Source organism: Halichoeres trimaculatus, unplaced genomic scaffold, assembly GCF_033239565.1.
Source record: "Halichoeres trimaculatus isolate MK-OKI-2021-1 unplaced genomic scaffold, fHalTri1.1 fHalTri1_scaffold_5, whole genome shotgun sequence".
Lineage (NCBI taxonomy): Eukaryota > Metazoa > Chordata > Actinopteri > Labriformes > Labridae > Halichoeres > Halichoeres trimaculatus.
Window position 1 is genome coordinate 14,231,223 of NW_027437183.1, and position 26,725 is coordinate 14,257,947.

General features: G+C 38.7%; 1 protein-coding gene across 1 annotated transcript in view; it reads right to left on the reverse strand.

Annotated features, from left to right (window-relative positions):
• ipo11 (importin 11) overlaps nucleotides 1-26,725 on the reverse strand; it is a 135,677-nt gene that overhangs the window by 13,602 nt on the left and 95,350 nt on the right. Inside the window, exons 28-29 of the mRNA XM_074670879.1 lie at nucleotides 23,912-24,007; nucleotides 22,008-22,092 (exon numbers count right to left, since the gene is read on the reverse strand). Of these exons, the coding sequence (XP_074526980.1) occupies nucleotides 22,008-22,092; nucleotides 23,912-24,007 (181 nt within the window). The remainder of the gene's footprint in view (nucleotides 1-22,007; nucleotides 22,093-23,911; nucleotides 24,008-26,725) is intronic.

The window sequence follows — 26,725 nt, forward strand, 5'->3', positions numbered from 1 at the left end:
CCTGAACATTGACATGGAAGTCAATATTTGTTTTAAAATGCACCAAATTAAAAAAATTAAATAAAAAGTTCTGTAATTGTTGAAATTAGCAGAAATGAAAAAATGGTGCAATAAAATTTTTCTTTTTAAGTTTCTTTTAATAGATATTTTATTTTGATTTGAGAACACTTTGGTGCATTGGCAGCCATCTATAATCATCAAAATGAATAAAGTACCTAATCTTGGCTTATGGAATTAAGATCTACTATATCTGGATGTGTCAGGTATATGGTGCTCGTATTAAATGTTAGAGATTCAAACTTGGAATTGGATAAACACACTGTAAGATTTCCAAGAATACAAGAGTTTTTGCAGTGCGGAGTAATACGCATGAGCATCCCATTTCCCTATCATCAATAATTAAAGCAGGGCAGCCATTGATCAAAGCAGACCTGGGTCAGTTAAAATCTTTAATGAGCATTCATCAACTTGATTTGACCTTCAATCCACCCCTACTCACTTTCTCTCACATTTAAGAGTAAAAGTATCTATTTCTGCAGTTAATTCTCCTCTTGATGAGCCTATCTATATGTGACATCAATACACAAATTTGCCAGCATAAATGTTATTTTACAAAGTGAAGATAACTTTTATTTGTGTCAGTTATTTTCTATTTAATAGATGTCAACTGTGAAAAAAATATTTGTTTGGGTGTTATGAGGTTAGATGTCCATTACAGAGGAAAAATTCATGCTTTTGGGCATGTGGTGAAGAAAGCAAAAGGCAAACAGAGGAGACAGGAGGAGGAGTTGAAGTTTAGTGAGCAAAGAGAAGAAAGCAGAGTTCCACCCTACAGGGAGGTGTAGCTACAAGAGCATAATGAGTAGAGTGAAAACAAGTCAGAGAGGGAAAAAAAAAACAAGTGCTGACTGAAGGACATCTACATGAAGATAAGGATCATGACTAGCTCGATGGTGCACAAACCAAACAGCCCTATGCAGGAGGAAAAAAAAGAACATGAGGCTAAGGAAGAGAAACGGGGGTGATGATGAGAGTAAAGAAGCAATGATGAGAGGGAAGTACAGAGAGAGAGTGACATGCCCCCTGCTGTGGCTTACTGATAAAGAGGCACTAGTCTTCATGCCTTCATGCATGGGAGTCAAAGATAAATGAGAGGCAGGATAAAAGAAGAGAGAGGGTTGAGGAGAAAGCAGAGGTTTGGTCGTTGCCTGATGAGTAGATGAAGAAACAAGCTGAAAGGACAGAGTACATTAGAAGACAGCAATGATGTTAGTGATGGTGACAAAATTTGGCAGTAACACCGAGTCTGTTTTATCTACTCCCGTTAAAGAGATCAGCACTATAGTGTAGTAAAAATTTATGACAGTAAGGCCCTCCAAAAATACAACCAATGAGATTTGTTGTAATTTACTGCTTGTTTTATTTGTGAGCTGTGCTGAAAAAAATATTTAGCAATATTTAGCAATATTAGCACAGAGCCCGCAGAGACCAAGGGCTCTTCAGCAGTACAGGTAAACAAAAAACTTGAGCCAATACATTCTTACATGCATAACAATTGGAACAAAACGAACTACCTGATATTTTCACATTTTCAAAAAGTTACATCTAATTTTCTCTAAGGAGTAACTCAACTCAACTCGAAAGGCTGAGCCTTAATCTTTTTTAAGCTGATTCCATGAGGTTTAATTTACTTTGATTGGATAGCTTGAGACAGGAAGTGTGTGTGCGTGTGTGTGTGCGTAGGGTTGATGGGGGCACCAAATACACTAAATTTTGCCGGAACCGGAACTTGACACTCAACCAATGAAATGAGGACTGTGGCCTCTGGGGCACATGCTCTATCAACTGAGGTAGCCTGCCGCCCACAGAATCCGAGTCTATTTTATGCTGTTAAAGGATTGAATAAAAGGTCAACCCACTCCAGTTAACCAAATTTGGTACAGGTACAAAAAAGATAACCTGACCTGACAAGTGGGCCTTCAAATAATCAAAACAGTATGTTGCTATCTTTTTGGACCTGACAGCAGCAGCAGGCCATAATGGTGAGATATTTCTGTTTGTGAATAAGGCAGAATCAACCCTTTAAATCTGTGAAGCTGTATTTCTCCCTCTTAAAACTTTTAGTTCTGTAGTATCCAGATTAAATACTTTAGTTGAATTAATCAGTTAAGACTTTCCCACTATGCAAGCTGCTGTGCTGTTCCAATGAACACCAGAATTTTATCCTCTTGGACTTCAAAGTCAAAGTGCAAGAGGATAAAATTCTAGTGTTCATTATGAAAAGGGCTGTATTATACAAAATCAAGTGAGCTTATCAGTGCCTGTTTGAAAGAGAGTGCTGGACAGACATTCAGTTTATTGTGCTCAAAGCTGTGCTGACATCTTTTATAATAAAATGTCTTACTAGATATTCTGACAAATCCCCAACCAAGCATTCAATGAAAACATGGAGCCATTGAAGTACAGTGCGGCAAAAGGTCCCTTTTGGCATTTTCAGATGCAAGAGAAAATAAACATTGGTTGTAAGGCAGAGCTTCCACTTAGGTTTAAAGTGCATGACCTCAAAACTGCAACTAAACCCAAGAAACATTTGGTGTCTTTACAGTTTAATGTGGCAGTAACACCAATGGGCTCAACGTTTAGTCTTTAAAAAACACGTACAGTATTTGATTTAAGGTGGCATGGAGAACTTTTGCAGCACACCTGCCTGTAATTATACGCATCACTCTTGCTTTGTAGAGGACGGGGTATATGATGGATATGGATATTATGCTTGAGAGGGAGAGACTTTCTATATGTGAGCATCTGTTGGCAGAGTGGCAGCGGCTTGATGGAAATGGATCTGCTAAAAATCCATGTCTGACACTAATCCTTTTACCCTGAGGTGCTCCTACTCAATCTCCTGCAAATATCAAGATCTAATGTACTCCTGAGATCCACTGCAATGGTTTAAGGACACATACATGCTAACACAGATTTATTTATATTTGTATGCATTCACAAGAAAGATTCAAATCAAGCAGCCATGAGAAAGGAGTATGCACCAACAGTTTCATCAGTGCCACTGAATGGCACTCATGAAACCAGACATAAATAATGTGAAAAAGACAACAAATGACCGCTCTCAAATATTCTATTCATTCAACAAAATGCTTCTAGTGCAACAGAAGATACTTCATGGCTGTTTTCACAGGCTAAGTAGTACTTAATTTGATTGGTCAACTGGTCATAATCTCTTTTATAATTAATACAAATTACAGTAAGCACCATTAGTCTTAAGACTGCATTCTTGAGCTTTTAAAAGTGTTACAATGATTAACTTTACATAGCCCATTATCATTTTAATAAGGGGTAATTATAACTCATTAGAACACACTGACTTTGATTTTTGGAAAGCTTGTCTGAGTGTGACTGGGTATGTGACCATGTTTCTGAGGGTTAACTCAGTCTGTAAAAAGATTTGTTACTGGAAAAGCACACAAGAAGAGCAGGATATGGTAATGTTAATAACCTATCAGATCAATTCTGTAAGAGGCATTAACCACAGTTAAGACTAGCCAATGGCTAGCTTTTTAAACCTTTAAACCCACAAGTTCAACAGATTGGTGGGTTTCCTGCTTGTTTTGGTGCTTTTCGAGTGTTCCAGGCTCTGCTTGGGTTAAATCAAGCCTAGGGATGGGTACAGAATTAGGTACTTTTATAGGTACTGACTGAATTCTGTCAAAAGTACCGGGTATCAATTCATGTAAAACCAAAAGGTACCATGTTTAGGTACCTAAAGGCCTCCTTGTGACTGTAAGGGAGTGGAAAAGTAGGTAATTTTCCATGCTGGCCATGAACACAGCATTGCAAGGTTATATATTAAAGAATAAATATGTGAAGTTAAAGAAAATTAAGATTTTATTACCACTAACTTTTATCAAATTGACATTTTTTATCACATGAACACAAAAAAAGTGCCAGAAATTGGTACCGTTGAACACCGATACCGATTGCCAGGCACCGTGCATCGGTACCTAATCAGTTCGATTGTGAAAGGTACCCATCCTTAATCAAGCCAGACTAAAAGACTTACAAAACATTAAAAACCTGAATGACAACTTTTTCCAACATGACTGAAAGACTTCTGGAAAGCTAACAAAACCAAAAAGCCCACAATACACTCTTTGTCCCCTGAACTTGTTGTCAGTTGACAGCACTGGAGCAAACTTGTGAAATTATTGGCCTGGTTTTGACATACCAAAGCACAACTGATGTTTGTGAGCCAGGAACAAAAGATGCAAGAAATAACAGAAGGATATGTGAATGACAACACATATAATCGAGATCAGTGATACTCCAGTGTAGAACAGACAATCACACAGCTGGAGGCGACAGAACAAAGACAGACTGTGTTAAAACCACAAGGAATAACCAACCGTTAAAAAAAAAAAAAAGCAATCTTCCAACCCATTTTCCTCACCTAGTGGTAATGACAAAGCAGGAAGTAAAGATGTAAAAAATAAATCTTTCTTTGGGGTATTTTAGTTTTGTTGTCAAACTTTTTGGGAACACTTTAAAGTACTGCTTTGAATTTTAAGTAGGTGTTTGATTCTAATTTTCAAATTTATACACATAAGTGTGAACTTGGCATTCATAACAAGAAGGTCCAAAGCTGCACCAATCAAACAGAGGGTGACGGTGCGGTGAGCTGAGAGATAAGGTCATGTACATTTGTCAGCGTTTTTACATTCAAGAACAAAGATTGATCAACCGTACAGGAAGAAAGACAGCTCCATTTAATATTCATCCAGACAGACACTGGTGGAATTTAAAACGTGTTAGCCAGGAGAGGTCAGAGCAACAGTCACAGGGCAGAATTGAAAACAAGGTTATGTAAATATTCACCCCCAAACACACCAACACTAACCTTTCTTTTTTTTTTTCAAGGGTTTTATTAGCTCATGGTCTCCTGACTTAGAGGGTGGATTATAACTTGATTGCAGTCATTTCCTTTACTAAATGAGGCGGCACAAATTGTAATACCCTAATTAGTACTGTAGTTAAAGGCGTAAATGTAAGAGCCCTATGCGGTCTATCATAAGTATAGAACTGAGCACATGACTGTAAGTGTAGGGGTGTGCACATACATGTATTTAAACATAGGAATGCAACACAGAAGGGCTGTAAATCTGCTTGAAGAAGACCACCCTCATTAGCTTTTTATTAAGCAGCTTGAACTCTGGGGGAGTTGCAGTATTTGATTTCCAAACAGCTGGCTAAAGGGTAGAAAATCTCAGAAAAAAAAAACCAAATTGAGCACAATTTACTAAACATCAGAAAACACAAGGTCAAAGAGTCTTTGGTAGAATGATAGCAACAGATTTGACAGTGTGGTTATTGTTTGCACAGCTGATGTACAAGCTTTTAGTCTCCCTGTAGATATACATCCACATGTCTGAGTTTGTTATGCTCTTTTGGGTTAAGTTAACCAAAGCATTACCAAAAAGCTGCACAGCAAGATGCATCACCTGTGTCATCTGTGCAATTTCAGGCCTACAATAATTGAGAATACTTAAAACAAGTTAACAGACTCACAAATCTAGCTCTGCTTCGCCTTGGCCTGATTTTGATTTGCACAACCCACCATGCCCTAGTGTCAACAGATTGAGGTAAAATGTGCTAGCCTCTTGATATGTTCTCATAAGTTTGTCTCTGTTGTCACATTTGATACCGTCAATAATTTACTATTATAATGGGGTTAGACCAATCCAAACAAAGAATTTAAAACAGCCAGGTGATTAATGAGAACATTATTAATACTGAACCAACTAAACTTGGAGGAAAAAGTGCTACAACATGCGTTTGTGCTTCTGCAGAATCACTGCTGTAACAATGCAAAGCAGAAAGTCAAAGCTACACTGTGTTATAGCTCCAACTGGAGGAAATTTGTCATGGTTAACCCTGGTGAATAAATACAGTCTTAGTTTTACAATAACCAAAGACAAATATTATTCAAAAACTCTGGCTGCCCTTAAATGGATTCAAATAGATGGCAAACTCAAAGTCATTACAGTGAAGAAATTGTTTTTGTGCATTTGCTTAGCAAAAAGGGAAGGATAAATTTCCAAGTTTGGAGAATCACAGTATATAAACAGAAAAAATAACTAATGAGCTGAATTATTCTGCAGAGTTTTTGCACATTTGAGCGACTAAATGAATATGAATAATCCAATTGTGACTGTTTACCTCTGCTCTTTGATCCAAAGGACAAAAAAAAACGTCTTGATGTTAATTAATTTTAACAGCAAATTCCAAGTTGGCTTCTATATTTTTACCTCTTAAATCCAATTAAACGGAAATAGATTGAGTTTGAGCATTATGAGAGCTTAGCAGTAAAACTTGAGGGAAGGTTTATGGTGCCTAGAATAAATCCACTGCTACAAATAATTCTTGCAGTTGGAAAACAAGTCTGACATGTCGGAGCAAACTTTCCCTTGCTGTATTGGACTGGGCTGAGCCACTGACTGTCACTTGAAGGACTCTTGCAATCAGGCTTTGAGCGACAGGCTAGGTCAAACAGTGATATACGACGTCCTGTCTGAAATCTGCTGTGCCATCTGGCAGCCAATGAAAGACCCATTTCTGCATTTGGAAGACAGGACTCAGGAGTGAAGGAATGCAGTGAGCATGATGGCAGTTTGGATTTTTTTAATAAACAGAAAAAAAAGGTAAAATATTGATTGATGACAGATATATGAAGTCTCTGCATTATTTTTTTTATTCAAAAGGATCACACCAGGTTGGTTCAGTTGTAAAATTATGAGAAAACTGAATCTACAGGGCTATAAAATTAGTCAGGCCTGAACAACTTTTTCATTTACAGCTTTGGAGTACTTAATTGTGTTATTTAGTTTTATCATTCATCAAAGAGAAAGTTTGCCATGACATGTGGGGCAAATAAAGCTTCACCTCGTTCAGTGTCCTAAAAAGGTTGCCTTATTCTTTTATTTCAATTGTTACATGAGCCTCCTGGAAATTTCAAAAGGCTAACAAAGTACCGTAGTGACTTGTTAATGAAACAACAAACTCCATTCTCCGTCTCCCTAACAAGTGCTTATCTAAACTTATATACAGGCTTGTAATCTGGTAAAGTAAACAGACCACTTCTGTGGGGTGCTAATTTTCTTGTTACACCTACTCGGCCAATAAAAATGTTAAGTTTTTCTTCATCCAGCTGGATGTGTAAAGGTTTGTTTGCACAGCACTTACTCTGACTCTGCAAAGCCAGTATAGTGTAATACTGACACAAAGAATATAAAACCATTCAAAGTGCTTAATCAGTTTGATGTATGTCTATTTTTATGAATTTTTACTCAGATATCCAATGTAGAACCCCAGGGATTTTTTACTGAGTCTGTCTATAATTGCCTTAATATTTGTATTTGTATTATAATAATTATTCAATTAACCTGTAACCCCAAGTATAATCTTTTAATTCATGTTTACAAGACTGACTAAGATACTGTATCTTGGTTTAAAATCTTATCACATTCATCAGTCATATGTAAATTAGGCAGCCTGGTTAACCATCATTGAAAGAAACAAAAGGGAACCAGATTCATGTGGCTGTTTAGCTGTTCTTTTAAAGGTATCAAATGTTCATGTGACAGTACTATGAAAAAGGACCAAAAAGACACACACAGTAAGCTCCCTGAGGGCCACCTCAGGTCAGAAAAATATATTGCCCCGTGGATTCAACAATAATGTGAACAACACAGTGAGATACACAGTGTGTGTGAGTCCTATTGGCTTACAGCCAATCCTGCTAAGCCCCAAGTCATAACTCAGTCTTTAAAATGCTTCAAACAAATAAATGAGAGTGTTTTTATGCATGAGTCTGGGGAAAAACAACATTAAAGAAGATAAGAATGAGGATATTGTTGCTCTGTCTTCTGGATTGTAATCTCAGTCCAGCATAATGTGAAAGGACATTTGTAAAACATTTGATACAGTTTGCTGGGTACATCACACATCGGTGGGCTTCTGTTAAAAACGGCTCTGTGGTGTGAGTGCCAGTTTGATAAAAAAAAATATCAAGGAATGAGTTTATACGCTTCACTGCTGATGGCAAGGTAGTTTGGCATAGAGCATCAAGGGAAAATTTCAAAGCCTGTGATCCTTCTGTCAAGAAACACCGTTGGCTTGCCAAGTATGTGCCAAGGCCTCTTGTACAGTACAGAAAAATTTGCTCTGAGTTAATCAAGGTTAATGCCTCATAATGATGTTACATTTTTTTAATCCCAAAAGCAGTTCCAAAATAAACTTGAGTATTAGCCAATACTGAATACCCTACCGATAATTCCAGGACATGAAAAGTTACAGAATATTGATGAAATACTGTGAAAAACACAGTTTTTGCAGCTTCACGTAGCATCACATCCTTCTAGCAAAACATGCTGTTTGTAGTTCTAATGGAACAGAAACTGAAACTGCATACAGGTTAAGCCAGTATGCAAGAATCATACAGTATGATGATACAAAACAGTATACTCTAAGACTAAGCTCGATAAATCAATCCACACGTTTTTTAAGAGGCCAAAAGTAGGGCTGATCAACTATTACTGTATACTTCTATCCCAGACACAAGACAAAAAAAAATTGGAGCAACACATCTTGGCATACAGCACGTTATGCTTAAGTAGCTCCTAGCTATGGGGTTAGCTGGTGGAGTGCCTTACAAAATAGTGAATTCTGATTAAAGATACGTTCCGATGAGCTGAATAAGTTCAAACGACACTGGTAGCTTTGCAGGGTCTGCTATGGCCACAGGGGTAGGCCCCAGTGGGGCAGGAAAAAGGAGCCTTTAATACACCGTACAAACTGAGACTGAACTGCTAAAGAAAGCATACATCAGCTTCCAAGTTTGAAGTGAAGCAAAACAACAACTTTGTCAACTACTAAAGCCTAATTGTGATTAAATAGTAGATAGCGAAGTGAATTAGACCAACAGAGGTTGGTTTGAAATGTAATGAATCCCAAGCACACAAGTAAGGCTCTCAATGGTAATTAAGATTATTAAGATCAATTTCACAACTGAATTGTCAGACAAACAGATCAATTATCCCAACAATGGAATCAGGCTCATTAACTGGCAGTAAATTCAAAGAGCTGACAGGTGAAAACACTCAACACATGTTTACCTGCATCAGCATCATCTGATCTGCACAGCTGCAACACTACAACAACACAAAGGCAGGCAGGGATAAAAGAGGAGAAAAATGATCCCAGCATTCACAGTGGTGCATGCTTTACATTTAAATATCTTTAGTCTTTGTCACAGCAGGTCGCAGTGTTGTTCATGTGCTACAAATGAAACAGCTTTTACGTGGTTGGTGACACAAAGATAGATGTTTTATTCTGCTCTGCAGTTATCTCACAATCCAAGCCAAGGCCTTGTACACCCTCGTAGGTGCTGTAAATTATTCTGACAGATTAAAACATTACTGAGGTTGAAGATTAAGAAGCTATGACGGTTTAGTGACTTAAACATCTCACATCTCATACTCCAAGTGCTTTAGTGAGAAGGTGTTATTCTGATCTTAACAGGTACAACAAACCTTACAGACACTTCAGGAAGAAATCAATCAAGCCTGGTCTGCATGTGCCTTCAAGTTGGTAGGAGAGACGTTATTAATTAAATACAATGTACACTCACCGGCCTCATTATTGGGCACACCTGTCCAACTGCTCGTTGGCATAAAATTTTGATCAGCCAATCACATGGCAGCAACTCAATGGATGGGTTTAGGTTTAGGCCTGTAGACATGGTCAACACGATCCGCTGCAGTTCAAACCGAGCATCAGAATGGGGAAGAAAGGTGATTTAAGTGGTTTTGGCATGGTTGTTGGCACCAGACGGGCTGGTCTGAGTATTTCAGAAACTGCTGATCTACTAGGATTTTCACCCACAACCATCTCCAGGGTTTACAGAGAATGGTCCCAAAAAGAAAAAATATCCAGTGAGTGACAGTTCTGTGGACTAAAATGCTTAGTTGATTCCAGAGGTCAGAGGAGAATAGTCAGACTGATTCGAGCTAGAAAGGCAACAGTGACTCGAATAACCACTTGTTACAACCGAGGTATGAAAAAGAGCATCTCTGAATGCACAACACGTCGAACCTCGAGGAGGCAGATGGGCTACAGCAGCAGAAGACCACACCGGGCTCCAGTTTTATCAGCTAAGAACAGGAAACTGAGGCTACAATTCGCACAGGCTCACCAAAACTGGACAATAGAAGATTGGAAAAACGTTGCCTGGTCTGATGAGTCTGGATTTCTGCTACCATATTTGGATGGGTAGGGTCAGAATCTGACATCAACAACATGAAAGCATGGATCCATCCTGCCTTGTATCAACGGTTCAGGCTGCTGCTGGTGGTGTAATGATGTGGGGGATATTTTCTTGGCACAGTTTGGGCCCCTTAGTACCAATTTAGCATTGTTTAAACTTCATAGCCTACCTGAGTATTGTTGCTGACCATGTTCATCCCTTTATGACCAAAGTGTACCCATCTTCTGATGGCTACTTCCAGCAGGATAACGCTCCATGTCATAAAGCTGGAATCATCTCAGACTGATTAATTGAACATGACAATGAGTTCACTGTACTCAAATGGCCTCCACAGTCACCGGATCTCAATTCAATAGAGCACCTTTGGGATGTGGTGGAACGGGAGATTTGCATTTTGGATGTGGAGTCGACAAATCTGCAGCAACTGCGTGATGCTATCATGTCAATATGGACCAAACTCTCTAAGGAATGTTTCCAGTAACTTGTTGAATCAATGCCATGAAGGATTAAGGCTGGCCTGAAGGCAAAAGGGGGTCCAACCTGGTACTAGCAATGTGTACCTAATAAAGTGGCCGGTGAGAGTATATGATCATTGCGTCCATGGTGTTAATTTTTCTATTGAGGGTAAATTACTGTTATCACTGTGTTTTGACCAATTAGAATTAAGTATTTTACACAGTCCAGAAAAAGTGATAGTTACAGCCATACTTACAAAGACGAAATGACCCGTGTAATTAAGCAATCACAGCAATAAAAAGCAGTATAAAGTACAGACACTACTTGATCTCTACTGTATCCTTTGGTATTGTATGTACGTTTCCTGCCGTTCTCTTCTCAGAGGGACTCACACTCAAGGACAGGTCGCCCCCGGCAGTTTTACAGCTGTGCCACATTTTTTCATTTTTGACATAACTGCCCTTTTAGCACTCTAAGGAATATTCAGCGGCTTTGAAAGGTTCCTGTATCCTTCACCTGATCTGACCCTAATACAAATTGCCAGTACATTTTCCATCAGCCAGGTGTGTCATATGTGTGAACACAAAGACAACTGACTAACACATTTGTATTAATATCACTATAAAACAATCAGAAGTTGCTTTACCTTTCACTCTAAATTATATACTCTTATGGTTCAACTTACTAACAGAACAACTTCTTTTACAGAATTAAACATTATCCAACTTGATCTGAAAAGGTCAACTTTTCCAGACTTAACCTTTCAGAGCACATCAAGACTTGAGGCCCATCAAAGTTCACCAGGGTTATATAAAGCAACTCTTAAAGATCCTCAAGCATGCATACCTGCTAAGCTAATCCATGGATAATTCAAGAAGTGATAGATGGCAACATATTTGAAATCCTGCCACACTTCCACCTCCCAGCACTCTCATGGACAAATAGCTGTAAAGCTGAGAAGCGACAGGGATGGAAACTAATTTCAATAGCTCTGTTTGCCTGAGGCAGCACAAAGGAGAATCTTTATATCTTGTGCAGCGAAATAACACAGACAGAGAGGTCTGTTATTCAACAAAACCAAATTATGCTGACACCGATGGTCTGCTTGAGACTAGGAGCAATAATAAAGCGAGAATGACAAGTCTTCATTACTAATGCTTTGTGTGGCACATAGTGAATTGATAACACACTGAAACTCATTTCCTATAAATATTTACCTCTAGAGGACCTTTAGAGTCAGTTAGATTGTTCATTAAAATGAAATAATGAAAAACTTTTGAATGACAAAACAATTTCATGATTAATCGGCAGTTCATCAAAGTTTGTAAATGCATTTTCAGTCTGTTTCAAGTGATGACAGCCACTGGGTATAAACGTAATACCTATCATTTTCCATAATTTCTTTTCTTAAACATCAAAGCATGCACATTTAATGGAATTGTCATTCAAGGGGACGTAATCGGTTTTATTGCTAATCTACGCAAAAATAATGGAAATGAAGGGACAATTTCCTTACTAATTAATAAGCCAAGGAAAAATGTTTTCCTTTCACTCAGTGCAATAACAGCCACAGGGAAACACTGTAATAGGTATAATACTTTATCTTCCCTCTCTCAAATTTCAAACTTTAATGGGTTGACCTTTCAGAGCACCCCTTTCATCGGGAAAGTTTAACTGGAGGAAGTGCGCTGAATGGAATTTTTAAGTCCCATTTAGATTACAAGGTAAAGTGGGTGAATAATTACAAGGTAGTTGAGTGTTGCTTATATTTTAGCAATCCTTATGGTGACTCTCATCACCACATAGTTTGTGTTAGAAGTTAAGATGTGTTTATTTCTTTGTAGACTGTGATTTTCATCAATGATCTTATCTTTCCTTAAAGCAACCCTAAGAAACTTGTTGATTCTGACCTTGTGTTTAATGAGCTTCAAAATTTGTTTCATTTGCTTTAATTTATATATTATAGCTACAACTCAAAATAAAATGCATTAAAAAGACCCACTTTAGTCTGTCTTCGGTAAATCCTGCAAAAAAGAGAACATCATAAAAAAAAAAAAAATCTAGTCAACCGTCTATTCAGGTCTCGTAAGGGCGCAGTCGCACTGGCCATCCAAGCCGTGCCCTGCTTAAGCATAACTACGGCTCAAAGCATTGCCATAACCACTTGGAAACACTAGATGGCTTATTTCAGTCAATAGCATAACAAAACGGTACACCACTGTCACGTGTAACTTTTACATCCAGAGATATCCAGATCAAGAGACCTATTTCACATTTATTTATCCATAAAATGTGGTTGACACAGAAACCCTGTGAGGCCTACTTTTGAACAGAGAAAATTCTCTGCAGGAACTGATAGGGAATGGATGAAGAATCAGATTGGTAAGCAGAACCAATAAGCCACTGGTATCAATAAAACCTAATCAATTATCTTGGCAGAAGAATAAGATTTAAGACCTTCCAACCACTAAAAGCTACTGGTACTACTTGTAAAAAAAACACTTATTGACATAGCTGCTCTAGACACATAACCCTGCTGCCCTATATGCATGCTCATTAGGATTTCACACGTCAAGCAACACATCTAAACACACTGTCACATAAATAGCCATGCTTTAACAAGTGATAGAGTTCAGCACTCTGTATGAGAGGACGTGCTGATAGGGGGTGAAAACACCTGAGCTAGGTGAGCCAAGTTCAAATAAGCACTCTGCGATAAGTGGACAGCCCGCTTCATGAATTATCCAGTGTGGCATAAAGGTGATCAACCTGCTGTACAGCTGATGAGTTGCTAGAGCCTTGGTTTGTAGTCTGTATTTGGTGGATGCGTGTTTCTCATCCTCCTTTTTGCAAATATCAAGTATCCCACAGATTTTCAGTAGACTTCAATTCTGGTGAGTTAGCTGGCCAATCAAGCAATGTCAATGGTGAAAAAGTCATTAAGTTGTAGTTTTGATACCGTTGGCAGGTGCTGAGTCCTGCTAGAAAAGGAAAATGGCAATTCCGTAAAGCAAGTCAGCAGATGGATGAAGTGCTTTAAAGCCTTCATGTAGACAGCTAGGTTGATGATGAACTTGATAAATGGATTAACACCAACGAATGATACAACACCCCCAATCACCTCGGTCTAGAAAACTTTTCACTGGCCTTCAAACTCCTTGGATTTGGTGCCTCTCAACTCTTCCTCCAGACTTTAGGACCTTGATCTTTCAAAATTAAAGAAAAATGTACTTTCATCTGAAATGAGGATTTTGGACAATGAAGCAAGAGCACAGTCATTTTCTCCTTAGCCTAGGTAAGACACTGATGTTGTCTCTACTCAAGGAGAGTCTTGGTATTAAGAGTTTGGCAGTTGTTTCTTTTAACCATGATTTTGCACTCTTGTCTGTCAATTTCTGTCTAAAATATAGTCAGTAGTATATGTACACTATGTATATTTTTTATTTCAATGACACCTTAAGATTATAAAAACTACTTCTTGCTGTCAGCCTAATGTCTATAATACTCTCATATGTTCCCATTATTAGCAATACAAATAGCAGAAAGATGCTCCTCTGAAAATCTGCTCATTAGCCTAATTGTCTGGAACAAAAAACTCATCAGTTACACTTCCTGAGCAAAATGCTTTAAATGACTAAACCAAGCATTCTGTTCAAATATATCAAAAGTACATTAAACAATAAACAGAGTACAACAAATGGGACTTTCAAAATGAGCTATGTAATTGGTTTGCACCTGGGATGCTGGAGTACAGCTGTGATGCAAAAAATACGATGTAATCTTATTCGAATGGTCTGAAATGCAAAGACGTGCGACTACAGACTCCAAGAGGGGAAAAAAAAAAAAAAAAATTCTGTTATTAGGTCGGTAGCAAAGGGAAACATTCCTGAAAGGCCCAGATGGTGGCCCACACACATCTAGTAGACCTGTTGAGGTGTTAACCCAAATAAAGTCATATTTATAGCTTAGATTTGGACCTGTTCTGAGACTGGTTGTTATTGAAAGCTGAAACCTAACCTGTAACAGGTTAGACATTAGGAGCATGAAACATTATCAATGAAGAAGTGGAGCCTGAATGAATGAATCTGTGAGTGAGAGATTTGACCTTCATCCAGCCCTGCCTTAACTGCTGCTGATGTTAACTTGAAAAAGGAGCTTAACCCTTTACACACTACTACAAGTGAAAGACAAAATGCTCATGTAAGTTTGTGAAGATGGAAATTAAATCTTGTGGTCTGTTTATGCAAAAATGTTAAGGATATTTTGCCAAGGTTTGGAGGATAAAAAGAAAACTGAAACTGTTTGGGTAGCATGAAGCACAACATGAAACAAAAGCTTGCGTTTTGGCCCCCAGTGTGCCCTGATTGAATTAATATTGCCACATCCGCCCTTCATCACTATTCTGTGTTTTTGTTTAGCAACCCACCCCCTCATTACCTCCCAGTATTTCCTGTACTATTATGTGTAATGGGGCACCTTTGTCTTCTATTTTTACACTGGAGACTCATCAGTCATTGGCAAATATTCACACAAATACAGCACAATAAAATGCATGTGTGCTGTTCATGCACATTAGTGTGAAAAACACAAGCCTGAGTGGGTGTGTGCCACAACAACAGACGAGGCTCATGTCATTAGCACTCAGAGGAAAGAAGTCTTTGATGTCTCCAATCCTTTTTCTTGTTTGATGATACTGGCCTTGTTGTTAAAGCACAAGAATCAAATGATGCATTATGTTATGAGGCCCGGGCACTGCAGCAGTTAGCTCAGGCTAGTTGCCTGAAAGACTCACATCAAAGTAAAAAACCTTTACAAATCTCAGGAAGGAGAGTTTGGAGTCAGTCAAGAGCTTTGAAAGCACAAACAAGTTCCTTCTTCATACAAAGAAAAGCATGCTGAGTCAAATCTAGAGACAAATCTGATGTCTGCAGGTGTGTAGATGCAGCCTCTCCAAACAGAAACAATATTTCTTATAAATGCACACATAAAGACAATCTCTGAATAGAATGATGAATGGAGAGGATCACAGAGCCATTCAGGATATAAATCTTTGCATGTGACCTGACAATGTCCGCCCGCTCTTTCCTAGACGTCACAAGGGTAATTAACCCATGTAATTATCCTCTGTAAACTGTAATCTATGTGTTCAGCCATGATTATTTCTAGTTGTGTAGTGGGTGTGATAATAGGCAAGCAAGGTTTATATAACCTCTTTTTAAAGGTTCAAAGTAGGGTAAAGAAGTGGATCACAGCCTTACAATGGAACAACGTGCATCAGTTATTACCCCCGCACAAGCTGTCAGGCTAAATGGTTCCTTTTACCCAGAGGCTAATGTTAACTGGATTAGCAGTTATTTGCTTTAGTCACATGATTTGTAATAAACTCACAAAACTAGTAATACAGACTTTCAGGTATCACCTCATATCGAGTGCAGTGCAAACTGACAGTTTCAAGCCCTGTTTCCACCAACCTGACAAGTCCCAGGACAGATCCCCATATTAACCGAGATGAGCAGTCACACTTTTTGGGATCCTTTCGTAAGGGTGCCAGACTAAACCAATCTAATCCTAGAAGGTGGAGCTAAAACACTGCAGTCTGTTGATTGGTTGAAAGATTCCTCACTTACTGTGTGACAACTGCTGTATTTGTCCTGGTGGCACACAGTCTTCTCTGAGATAAAGCTTAATTGCACTTTGTAACAAAGAGCGACAAGCCAATCACAAAGACGAGGAGTTGCTGAATACCTCCCACAGTTTCTCTTAGTTTACTGTGTCACGCTTTTCTTCTCCATTGGATTTGTTAACAGGGTACACTGTGTTGCGCTGCTATGGCACTGCACCATTTTTTAACTGATGCGGCTATTTGCATCCAGCTTACACACTACCTACCACAAGGGGGCACAGTTGGCTGTGGAAACACAAACAGGACCAGGCTTAACCGAGTCAACACATACTGTTCTAAACCAGTGGAAACGGGGCTTAAATGAGCAGTTAGTTGTAGCATCGGTTGAAAAAAAATGAAATGTGTAAAAACAAAGTAATTGCAAACATGAACAGGATGAATCAGATTTTGTCTCACGCAAGTGATGACAACACATGCTTTCGGATAAACACAATAATCAAGAAACTGCCTAGCGAGGCAACCAGTAAAGCAGCATGAAAGAGGCCACAACACCAGTCTTTGCAAGTTTCCTTACATTACCCTTTCCTTACAAACTTTTGGTTTGTGAGCATCCTTCAGATGACTCAACTCATCTGACAGAGTCCCTGACATTTGTGTTACATGCACTAACTCCATTATGTTACTTTCTGTTACTCTATATCTCCAAAATGCACCTTCAATACAATTATTGACAAAATCCATTGTTGCTCAATGTCAACATTGCTACTTCCAACTGCCACTGCAGACAGAAGACACATGACTGCAAATGGCCAAGAGATTGATGAGGCCAGAGCCAAATATTCAAGAGATTTGGATTTTATATGTTTCTTTAGAATGTTTGAAAGTGGTTGGATCAATTAAATTTCAGTCACAGTACAACAAGAGCTGTAATTAAGAATATGAGTGTGTTTGTTACAGTGAAACTTGTGTCAAAGGTACATGAAACTTATGTAAAAACATATGCAGCACAATGGAGCTTGGGCCATAGCTGAAAACATAAGCATATTCTTGTTGAATATATTTTTAAGGTGCAAAGAAGACTATACATCAGTGGGCCAAGGCTTGAGTTTTGTCCTACACAGTAGCAGTAAAAAAGAGCTGTCATATCTGTTTAATATTCAGAGCTTGACAGAATATTTAGTGCTGGTCAAAAGTACAATAGACCATAAGCAGAACATGGCTACAAGTGAAAATGCCCAATTTAAAAACACACAAGAGGCCATCTAAAGCCAACATCAAGGAGAAACACAGCTGTAGAAGGTCTAAGGTTTCAGCTAACTTGATCTTTCAACTTTCTATCCAATTAATTTACAGGCACTTGAAACATACATCTCTGAATGATAATTTATTGAAAGTGATAAGGAATATTCAATTGACTCTTACACATCTGAATAACAATATTATTGATTTAATATAAGCTTTAAATTCAATACCAGACTCCAGCACCATAAAAACAAATTCAAATTTTAATTAAAAATGTAAATTGCTTTTTCTTTCCTCATTTCAGCACGAAATAACTTGAAACAAAAAAAAGTTTTTTTGCATTGCAAGCAGAAAAGTTTCTTCCTTTTAGGGTCATTTCATCAAACAAAGTACATACATATTCAATTAGCTTTATTTGCAACTTCTACTTGCAAATCGAAAGTCATTGCCTTTGAAGAGTCTAAATAAGTCCATGCACCAATGTGGGAAAAAGGATGGACAGGTTTACTGCACAAAGAAGGGATAATAGTAGGGGATATGAGGATGAAGGTTACTTATCATTTTTTACTTTGCAGTATTCAAGCTGATTCATTTTTTTATGCAAGACTGAAGGTGCCTCAGAGAAAGCAGTGGATTTTAATTCTGGACAAAACAGCACAATCATAGAAATATCACCTAAAGGCAGAGGCACTGAGATTAGACCGTTTTGTGTGAGTGTGTGTATGTGTGCATGAGGGGGGGCATGAGAGAGTGAAGTGAAGTGAAGAAACAGACGGATAAATAAAAATTGAGGGCTGAAACTCACAAAGAGTAGAGGAAATGGGATATGGTAAAGGTGTGTTAGAAAATACTATAACTGCTGTATGTGTGTACACAATGCCAACCCCCAAACTAACGACTATTTTTATCCCCAAGAGAACCTTCTGTGTTTTATGTGATTATTAACTCTATTACCATATGATACATTTAAATTAGGGATGCACTGATACTGATCCTGGTATCCGGTATCAGTGGCTTGGTACCCATCCAAGCTGGATCGATATATGTAGGAAGGGGCTGATCCATGATGCTGATCCAGGCAACTAGCTCTAAGCTTTTTTTCTATCGGTGCTCTTTGCTATTTCATTTGAAATTTTACCTCCAATGTACTTTCTTTGTTTTTTTTTGCTGCATCATCAATCAACAGGATTTTAAGTTTACAATTAAATAGAACTTGTGTACATCGGAAGCATTGTTTTCCGGTAAACACTTATATATTTCATAGTTTTGATAAATATTAACTCCAGTAATTCCTTATACTCAATTTTTGTCTTTCACTTGAAACATTACCAGTCTTACCCCACAGTAGAGCACGTTGGTTATTATTTAGCACTCATATCGAATCGGAATCGCTTAATCCTCAAAGCCCAGGTATCGAATATTAGAATCAGAAAATTAAGATTGGTGGATCCCTAGCTTAATTTACATTTAATCATTAAATCATTCAATTTGGACTTGTGGACCCTTGGCCTGACTCTGCGCAATGTGTTGATTTTTCATTATAGTCAAGCTTAATACAATAGGGGGCCTGCACTATGAAGCGGAATTAACACATTCAGGATCTCACCTTGTTACTTGGGTTGATTTAAGACATTTGTAATCCTGATAAGCGGTACTACGAAGCTGGATATCAACCCATTAAGTAAACATAGGGTTTTCTGCTCTTGATCAGTTCGTGCTCACAAATAGGGGTGGTGTTTATAGCGTCTAACCCAAGAGTGGCCAACCAGTCAGAGACCAAGAGCCACAAAAACTACTGTGATTCACCAGAGAGCCACATCACACATGTGATCTTACAAATGCACTTACTCTCACGCATCAACCGAATGATATAAAATGAAAATCAATATATTTACAATTTTCAAAGCAAGATTTATTGTGTTTATAAGTGTGTTTAAACTTGGAGCCTTGTCAAAGACAAATTTCTGTTTTTAATGCAGATGGGACAAAGTTCCGTCCATCTATCTATCTATTTATTTATCCATCCATCCATCCATCCAGATACCTATTAGCACATGAGCTATTGAGAGAAGCACATGTAGAGAAAAGAAACTGAAACTTAAGTATCAATCTCATCACCCAAGCATTGACCAATACTGATTCCAACGTTGGCATCAATATATCAATATTTTAAATTGATTGGCATACCACTTTTCATAACAATACATAGACAATATACATATTTTCCTTTCTGAATGGATCGCAGAGCCACACACTGAAAGGCAAAGAGCCACATGCGGCTCACGAGCCACAGGTTGGCCACCCCTGGTTTAACCAATTGCAAACTTGGAAAAAGTGGAGAAACCCTGCAGAGCAGCCTACTTTACCCTGGAGAGGCAGCCAGTTCTTCAAAAATGTGAAAACCTCAGGCCATAAGCGACACTGTTACCAGAGCAAAAGCCAAGAAGGAATACTGGCAGACAATTGCGGACTATGTTAATGCAAAAATTTGTGAACTTATCTAATATTTATTCATCAGACAATATGGACCGACAGCACTCTGATCACTAACTTTCACTTAACGATGACATAAAGTGCATGGCTTTATTTTGGAGGGCAGTCGGATGCTTTAATGTGATTTCAGTGCCCAACTTCCTGTCAAACTTGATCTGCTCAGTGCAAACTGATGCTTGCATACTTGATCCAAAGGGCTGTGATGCGGCTGGAATGCAACAAAGCAAATTCTTTTAAATGTGCTATATCATGTCAGGAGGTGATGTTGATAAATGAGGCTGATATGGGCTGGGCAGGATACATCAGTACAGCTTTTATGATTTCCCACATAAGTGATAAACAACATAACCAGCAGAAAAACAATGTTTGACGCAGCTGTATGGTTAGATAATACATTTAAAATCAATACCACCAAGTTTGCATGAGAAAGTCAAGTCAAGTGCTTCAATTGCTCCCGGCAAAAAATAAAAATTTTCCAGATGCAACACTGTCAGTGCTTAAGATACAACATCTGTCTGTGCCTCAGCTCTACCAAAAGCCTTTTGTTATTGCTTCACACTCATCCCTCACTAAGGCTCCTCTCAGAGATTTGACATTTCATGTCCCAAGTGCCAGTTTTCATAACAGTGCAGTCTGTCTTTCTAATGAAAATTGGCTCTGATAAAATTATACAAACCTGTGGGATCAGCAAAAACTTTCAAGTTCAAGTGATTGATTCATCCTAGTTCTGCACAGCTGTCTGTTCTTTGATGTCAAGCATTAATGAACAAACAAACTTCTCTGTCTCTCTTCAACTATTCAGGTTAGGACTTGCGTTTACACATTAATGTTCTTAAGGAGACATTTTTAGGATGGAAGCCACAAAAGAGCCAAACTGGAGTCAACAAATGTTGAGTTCTTATTCATTTAACTTCCTTCCTGAGCTGAAAACTGTCTTACGTGGGCACCCCCATTACACGCACACATTCAGTCAAGCGCATCTCCAAGCACACACCCCCACACGCTGAAAAAGAGAGAGAGGTGCGACTTTAAGTCTGCGCTCCTCTATTCCCTGGAGCAAAAAGTCGGGGTCTGGGCTGAGGTGATAAGTGCACAGGGATATCACCCAGCAATACACACACGCTCAAACACAGAAAGTCACACAATGTCACACTAGAATATAAATACAGACATATTCCCACACTCCAGCACCAATGGAATAAAATTTCTATATAAATTCTGCTGGCTCAATATCATAAATAAATATTTTTTCTAATGTTAAGCAGTGTTAAAATTTCCGAGCATCTACAGCGTGACAGTGAAGCAGAGGAATACATTCTCATACAGAATGCATGCTCATGCATTTATGCATCAGCGTGCTGTTCAATTGCTTTACACCACCCAGGGGCCACTTAAAGTTACTCATCAGCATCCATTCTTACCTAAAGTAGCTCCATGCATGCTGCTGATGACACACATGTGAATCCAAGGGATGCGTGTATGGTGTGCAAAAGAGTAACTAAAGATAAAACTGGCACATGAGGAGCCAGTGTTAAGTGCAACCCTTCTTTGTGTTTACTTGAGAAACATGTTTTCTTCAAGCTCCAAATCAGTGGGTTTATTTTTGGTGAGCTTTTTAATCTTTTACAATGAGCACCAGTGTGACATAAACTACACCACAAGGGGAGAGGAAGCAGTGTTTGTGATGAGACGACAGGAAAGAGAGACTTTAAAGTGAGCCAGACAGAAAGCATGCCATTACTGCTGCTCTTTGTGTTAAATCTAAATGAGAATAAAGATCTAGGAGGCATTACTGACAGCACATTTCAATTTTTACCGTATGTGCATTAATTTGTGAGTGTGTTTGTATGTTTGACTGACCAGTTTCATCCTCTTGTCCTGCTCGGTCGGTGGCTCCTCATCATCACTCAGCTTGGGCTCCTCAAAATGGCTCATCAGCATGCAGCTGCAAACACAATAATATTCAACTCAATATTAATAACCACACATAAACCTGCACAGTAGGAGGCAATTTCAGAATAGTCAGCGGGCACACACGCAGACACGCAACAGAGGCTGAACCCTCTGGCACTCTGGAGCAAAGCTCTGACTGCTATTCATATTGCTTCATCTGCATACTGTGAGAATTACAGGCAGAAGCTTTGTGCTCAGTCCGAAGTCTGTCTGTGGTCGTCTTTTCCCTTTGTCCTTTTTGTTTCTTACTGAGTTGTTCAAGGTAGTGAAGCCTTTGATGTGACATTTTGTGTTTTAATGAAGCATTTGATGACTACTGGTAAAAAAAAAAAGTGAAATATAGTTCAAACTTTCACCAACATCATCTAAACTCACACTCTGAAATGAAGTGTTTTAAAATACTGTCCTGGATCAGTCCTACTGATCTCATATCAGTGTTTTCAGCAGTGGCAGGCAGCTGTTCTCTGTGGAAAACCATCAAACGGCAGACAGGCACATTTAGCTACTAGCTGTTGAACATAGCAGAGCATTTGGCAGGCGAAGAGGCACATATTTCCCTCAGGAGTTGGTGACCAGACGCAGAGCAAAGAGAGAGTGAATGCTGGGCTAAAACTCATCAGATAGACACGGACAGGACTCAGAAAGAAAGTTGACACTGCTGTGTAGCTATTACATGTTTATGCAGCTGTTTGCCAGTTGCTCATATCATCAACTTTCTTTTTTGAGGGGAAATTCAGCTCTCCACTTTGTTATATTTTTGTTTCATTTGTTTTGTTTTAGCAATCATTCCATGTCAGTAGTCTAGTCCTCAAATACATTCAAATAACATTTTTTTACACTACTCCAGGGACAAGCAGTTGAACTTCTAGAGATACAATGCAGTACCCATGCTGAAATGAGCTGACTATTTGGTGGTGTATTTTACTGAGTTTATGGCAGAGCACTTTTTGTTATTCTTCCATGCAGTGCAAGGTCAATTTGAAACCACTTACAACCAAACAAAAACATTGAAAGTATGTTTGCTTGAAACTCAAATTGTTTCCGAAATACAAGCAGGACGACCACAATACCTAGTGCTGTCTCTCAGTCGTTTGAATTTACAAACTATGAATAAAACTCAGAGGAAATTTTCATTCCCAGAACAGTTTCAGACCAAGATGAAGCACATCAGGGAACCAAATCACTGCAACCCATCACTTGCAAATAAAGAAACATTTACAGGAACCTTTCCACCATACCTTTCATCTCATTTCACACAGGCACCTCTGAGGGTGACGATGAGCATTTTTGACAGAAGTAAAAATGGTGTCTGCATGTAGGTTAACATCTAGTGAGAAATGAGCACCATGGTACAGAGACAGAGAGGCGGAGTGGAGAGTAATGGGGCAGAGGAGATTCACAGCCGAAAGGGGGGCTGTGGTTAGTGTCTCCCTTCACAGTGACCGAGTGTTTTCTGGGCCATTTCACAGACCATTATTTTTCGAGAGAAACGTGTTCTGTCCGACACTCCCACTCAGCCTCTTTCAGCACACTGTCACAATCCAAGAGTAAGGGATTACTTTAATATCAGAAATTTAAAACTTTTTTTCAGAGGTTTGCTTTTGATCAATTCTGGCTTCAACAGCACATCTGCAATCGCTCTGCTTGAAGAGCTTTCCAAACTGATATTTCAGTTGTCTTTATTCATCACAGAACAGCTTTGTCAAAATTATAAACTTCCAAAAACTCCTGAGTAATGCCGTTATGCATTTGTTTTTCTTAGTTTTCTCTTCTTTTGATGGATGTCAAAGAGAAAAAACATGCATACTTACTCTTTGAAGGTGCCCGTTTCTGTGTCTTCTGTCATAACATCATGCAGGGCTTCAACACAGATGTTAATGATGCCGCAGAATTTGTCATGGATCACACTGGTAAAACAGAGAAAACAGGCCCATCACTCATGAGATCACACATTTAACAGCTGTGTTGACGAGGGAGATGGATATAAAGAATTGGAAAGCAAATGGTCATCAAGAGGCACAGCAGCAACCGTCCAGGTTACAGCCTGGCGATAGTGATAGTGATAAATTACCCGTAAAAGAAACATATGGCCATGCAGGATATGTTTTTGTACGCCATCCATCAATTCCAATAGTGACATGTATTTCCAGATTGTTGTATTTCTATGTAACTTGCATGGTTTAACCTTTTGCCTTTGGGAACCATTCCAAACATCTGTTTTGGTCAAGAAAATACAAAGGTTGAAAACGGATGACAAGAGACAGTAAAATATAAAAAAAACCTGAACAGTGATATTTGTAAGCAGCTTAATTCAACAGTTCTCTACCTGTATGGCATTTCCACAGCACTGACTGAGCTGAAGGGCAGCTGTGTGCCCAGCTTTAAGCTCTGGGTAAATCTTGTGTGGTAAATCTTGTGTGGCACAAAAGAGAGTTGAATATATACACTGTGTGGCTAAAATGGCCATTCATAACCCCACAGCACAAACCAGGACAGACATGAAGACTCACAAGGACTGAAGGCCGGTGGTGCTAGTTCTGCCTACATAAACAACAGTCTTCAAAGTGTATCCTGCTGCAGACTGTTGGATAAATTATGGTAAATTTTGACTTTTTCCTACCTTCAAGGTACTTATTTTTGGGAAGTCAAATTTTCATTTTTAAAATAAAGATATAAGTCACTTCACAACATCCCATTGCCAATGTGGCGATTCTTCAAGGGACTTAGCTTTCAAAACCTATTATCTTAAAATATGAGGACTCACAGAAACCACCACCCAAGCCCAGAGACCAGCAGAAATCATTGATGAATTATTCGAATCGTTTCTGAAAAGCACAGAAAAAGAAGTGACTTTTTCCCTTTTCAATGGGAATAAAAAGCAGTCAGGGAAAAGAATACAAAGACACAAGCAGTGTGAGTGTGTGGGTATGGGCACTGGTGCATCAAAGGCTCTGTCAGTTCAAGCGCTGGGCTGGGTGGACCCCAGGCAATGCTGCGGAAAGTTCACTGAGCATGAAGTCTGGCAAAAAATGGAGAATCAGTGCATGACAGACATACACCCAGCTAGTTTATGCAGAGCTATCTCTTACATTTGTGCCACTGAAGCATGTGCTCATATACTGTTTATAATGCCATCAGGACTGGGAGGATGTGAAAGCTGAGCAGCGGCAGCAGTAGAGTATATGTCCAGGATGTATATGACAATCCTATTACACAGCAGACATGAGTAAGTATTGGAGCTACTCAGTTGAGACCAACTGTTTAAATGTATACATGAGTTTAAATCCCAGTGTATAGAAAGTTGGAGATAAAAAAATAAGTACATTTTGATGGACATAACCAAAGAAGTAAACTTTAGGTAATTATTACTTTCTAGAACTTTACTTTACTATCCACTGAGTGAAAAAACACAGCGAGACACCCCTGCACTGAATTTCTTATAATAGATGTTAAATTGGCATCCAGAGCAACGACTGAACGCATACACATTATTAAAGATCCTTTATCACGTATTTAAACATGTCTGTCGGTTGTAATTCCATCCAGCTCAACACCTCTCCAGTGATTATTTTCTAATGGCTGACTAATGCTACAGCTCTGTGCCTGCCATTCATATCAATGAAAGTGGAAACATGATCTGAAAGCTGAAGTGCTGTGGGCAAAGACAAACAAGTCACAGCAATAAAGGCCTCATCTAAACTAACTGCCCCTGTGCCGCACTCACTCCATTAACAATGGGAGGCTGCAGGGAGGTGAGGAGTGCAGAAAGCACTAAAAATGAAATGTGAGTTTCTGCCCCCCAGCATGTCAATCTAAAGGAGAGAGCAACATTTTTCAGCAATTAAATTTTTCATCATTTTTTTTTCTGTTGAGTGGCAATTATGAACAACAAATCGTCCTTTCAAAAGCGCTGCCACACAGTGATAAAACTTCCTTCTCCTGTATCTTCTTTAAAAGGTTATATTACATCCATTCCAGTTGAGCTTGTTGCAAATGGATTTCAAATAAGCATCACTGATTACATTTGATGCTGCTGAGCGTCATTGATTTTGGATCATTAGACTAGACCCTTAATAGCCCGAGTGCTTTGGTGGTAATAAGTAGTAAGGGCATGACTAATGCAGGAATGAAGGAGGGGAGAAACTTCCTCCCAATTCCAACAACCATTTCCTGAGGAAAGTGATGCCAAAGTTGTTATCAATCATTTGAAAGCCGTGACCTTTAGTGTGGACAGCATGAGACTGATGCTTTAGTCCAAAATCATAGGGTGAAAACAACAAAAAAGTTGTAATTGCACAGTTTGATTACAGGGGGTTTGACTTTCAAGTAAGTATTTCTAATAATGTAATATGTTTAAAAAAAATTTAATCCACAAATACATGCGCATCATAAAAACCGGTTTTTATTTTAGGGCCTGTGTCCACTGACAGCATTCTGTGCAGTGGTGGAGCTCAAAACCTAAATTTCTGACTAGCACTTACTGTTTTAGGTTACAAAAGTTGTTCCAAAGTATTTTCACTTAGTTGTGACCCTGGGCCATCTGTCCCATTGGTAAAAAAAAAAAGCTAGTTAGCTTCTCCATAATTGCTGTTGACAAAGTTGCAACATACCACAGGAAAACTAAA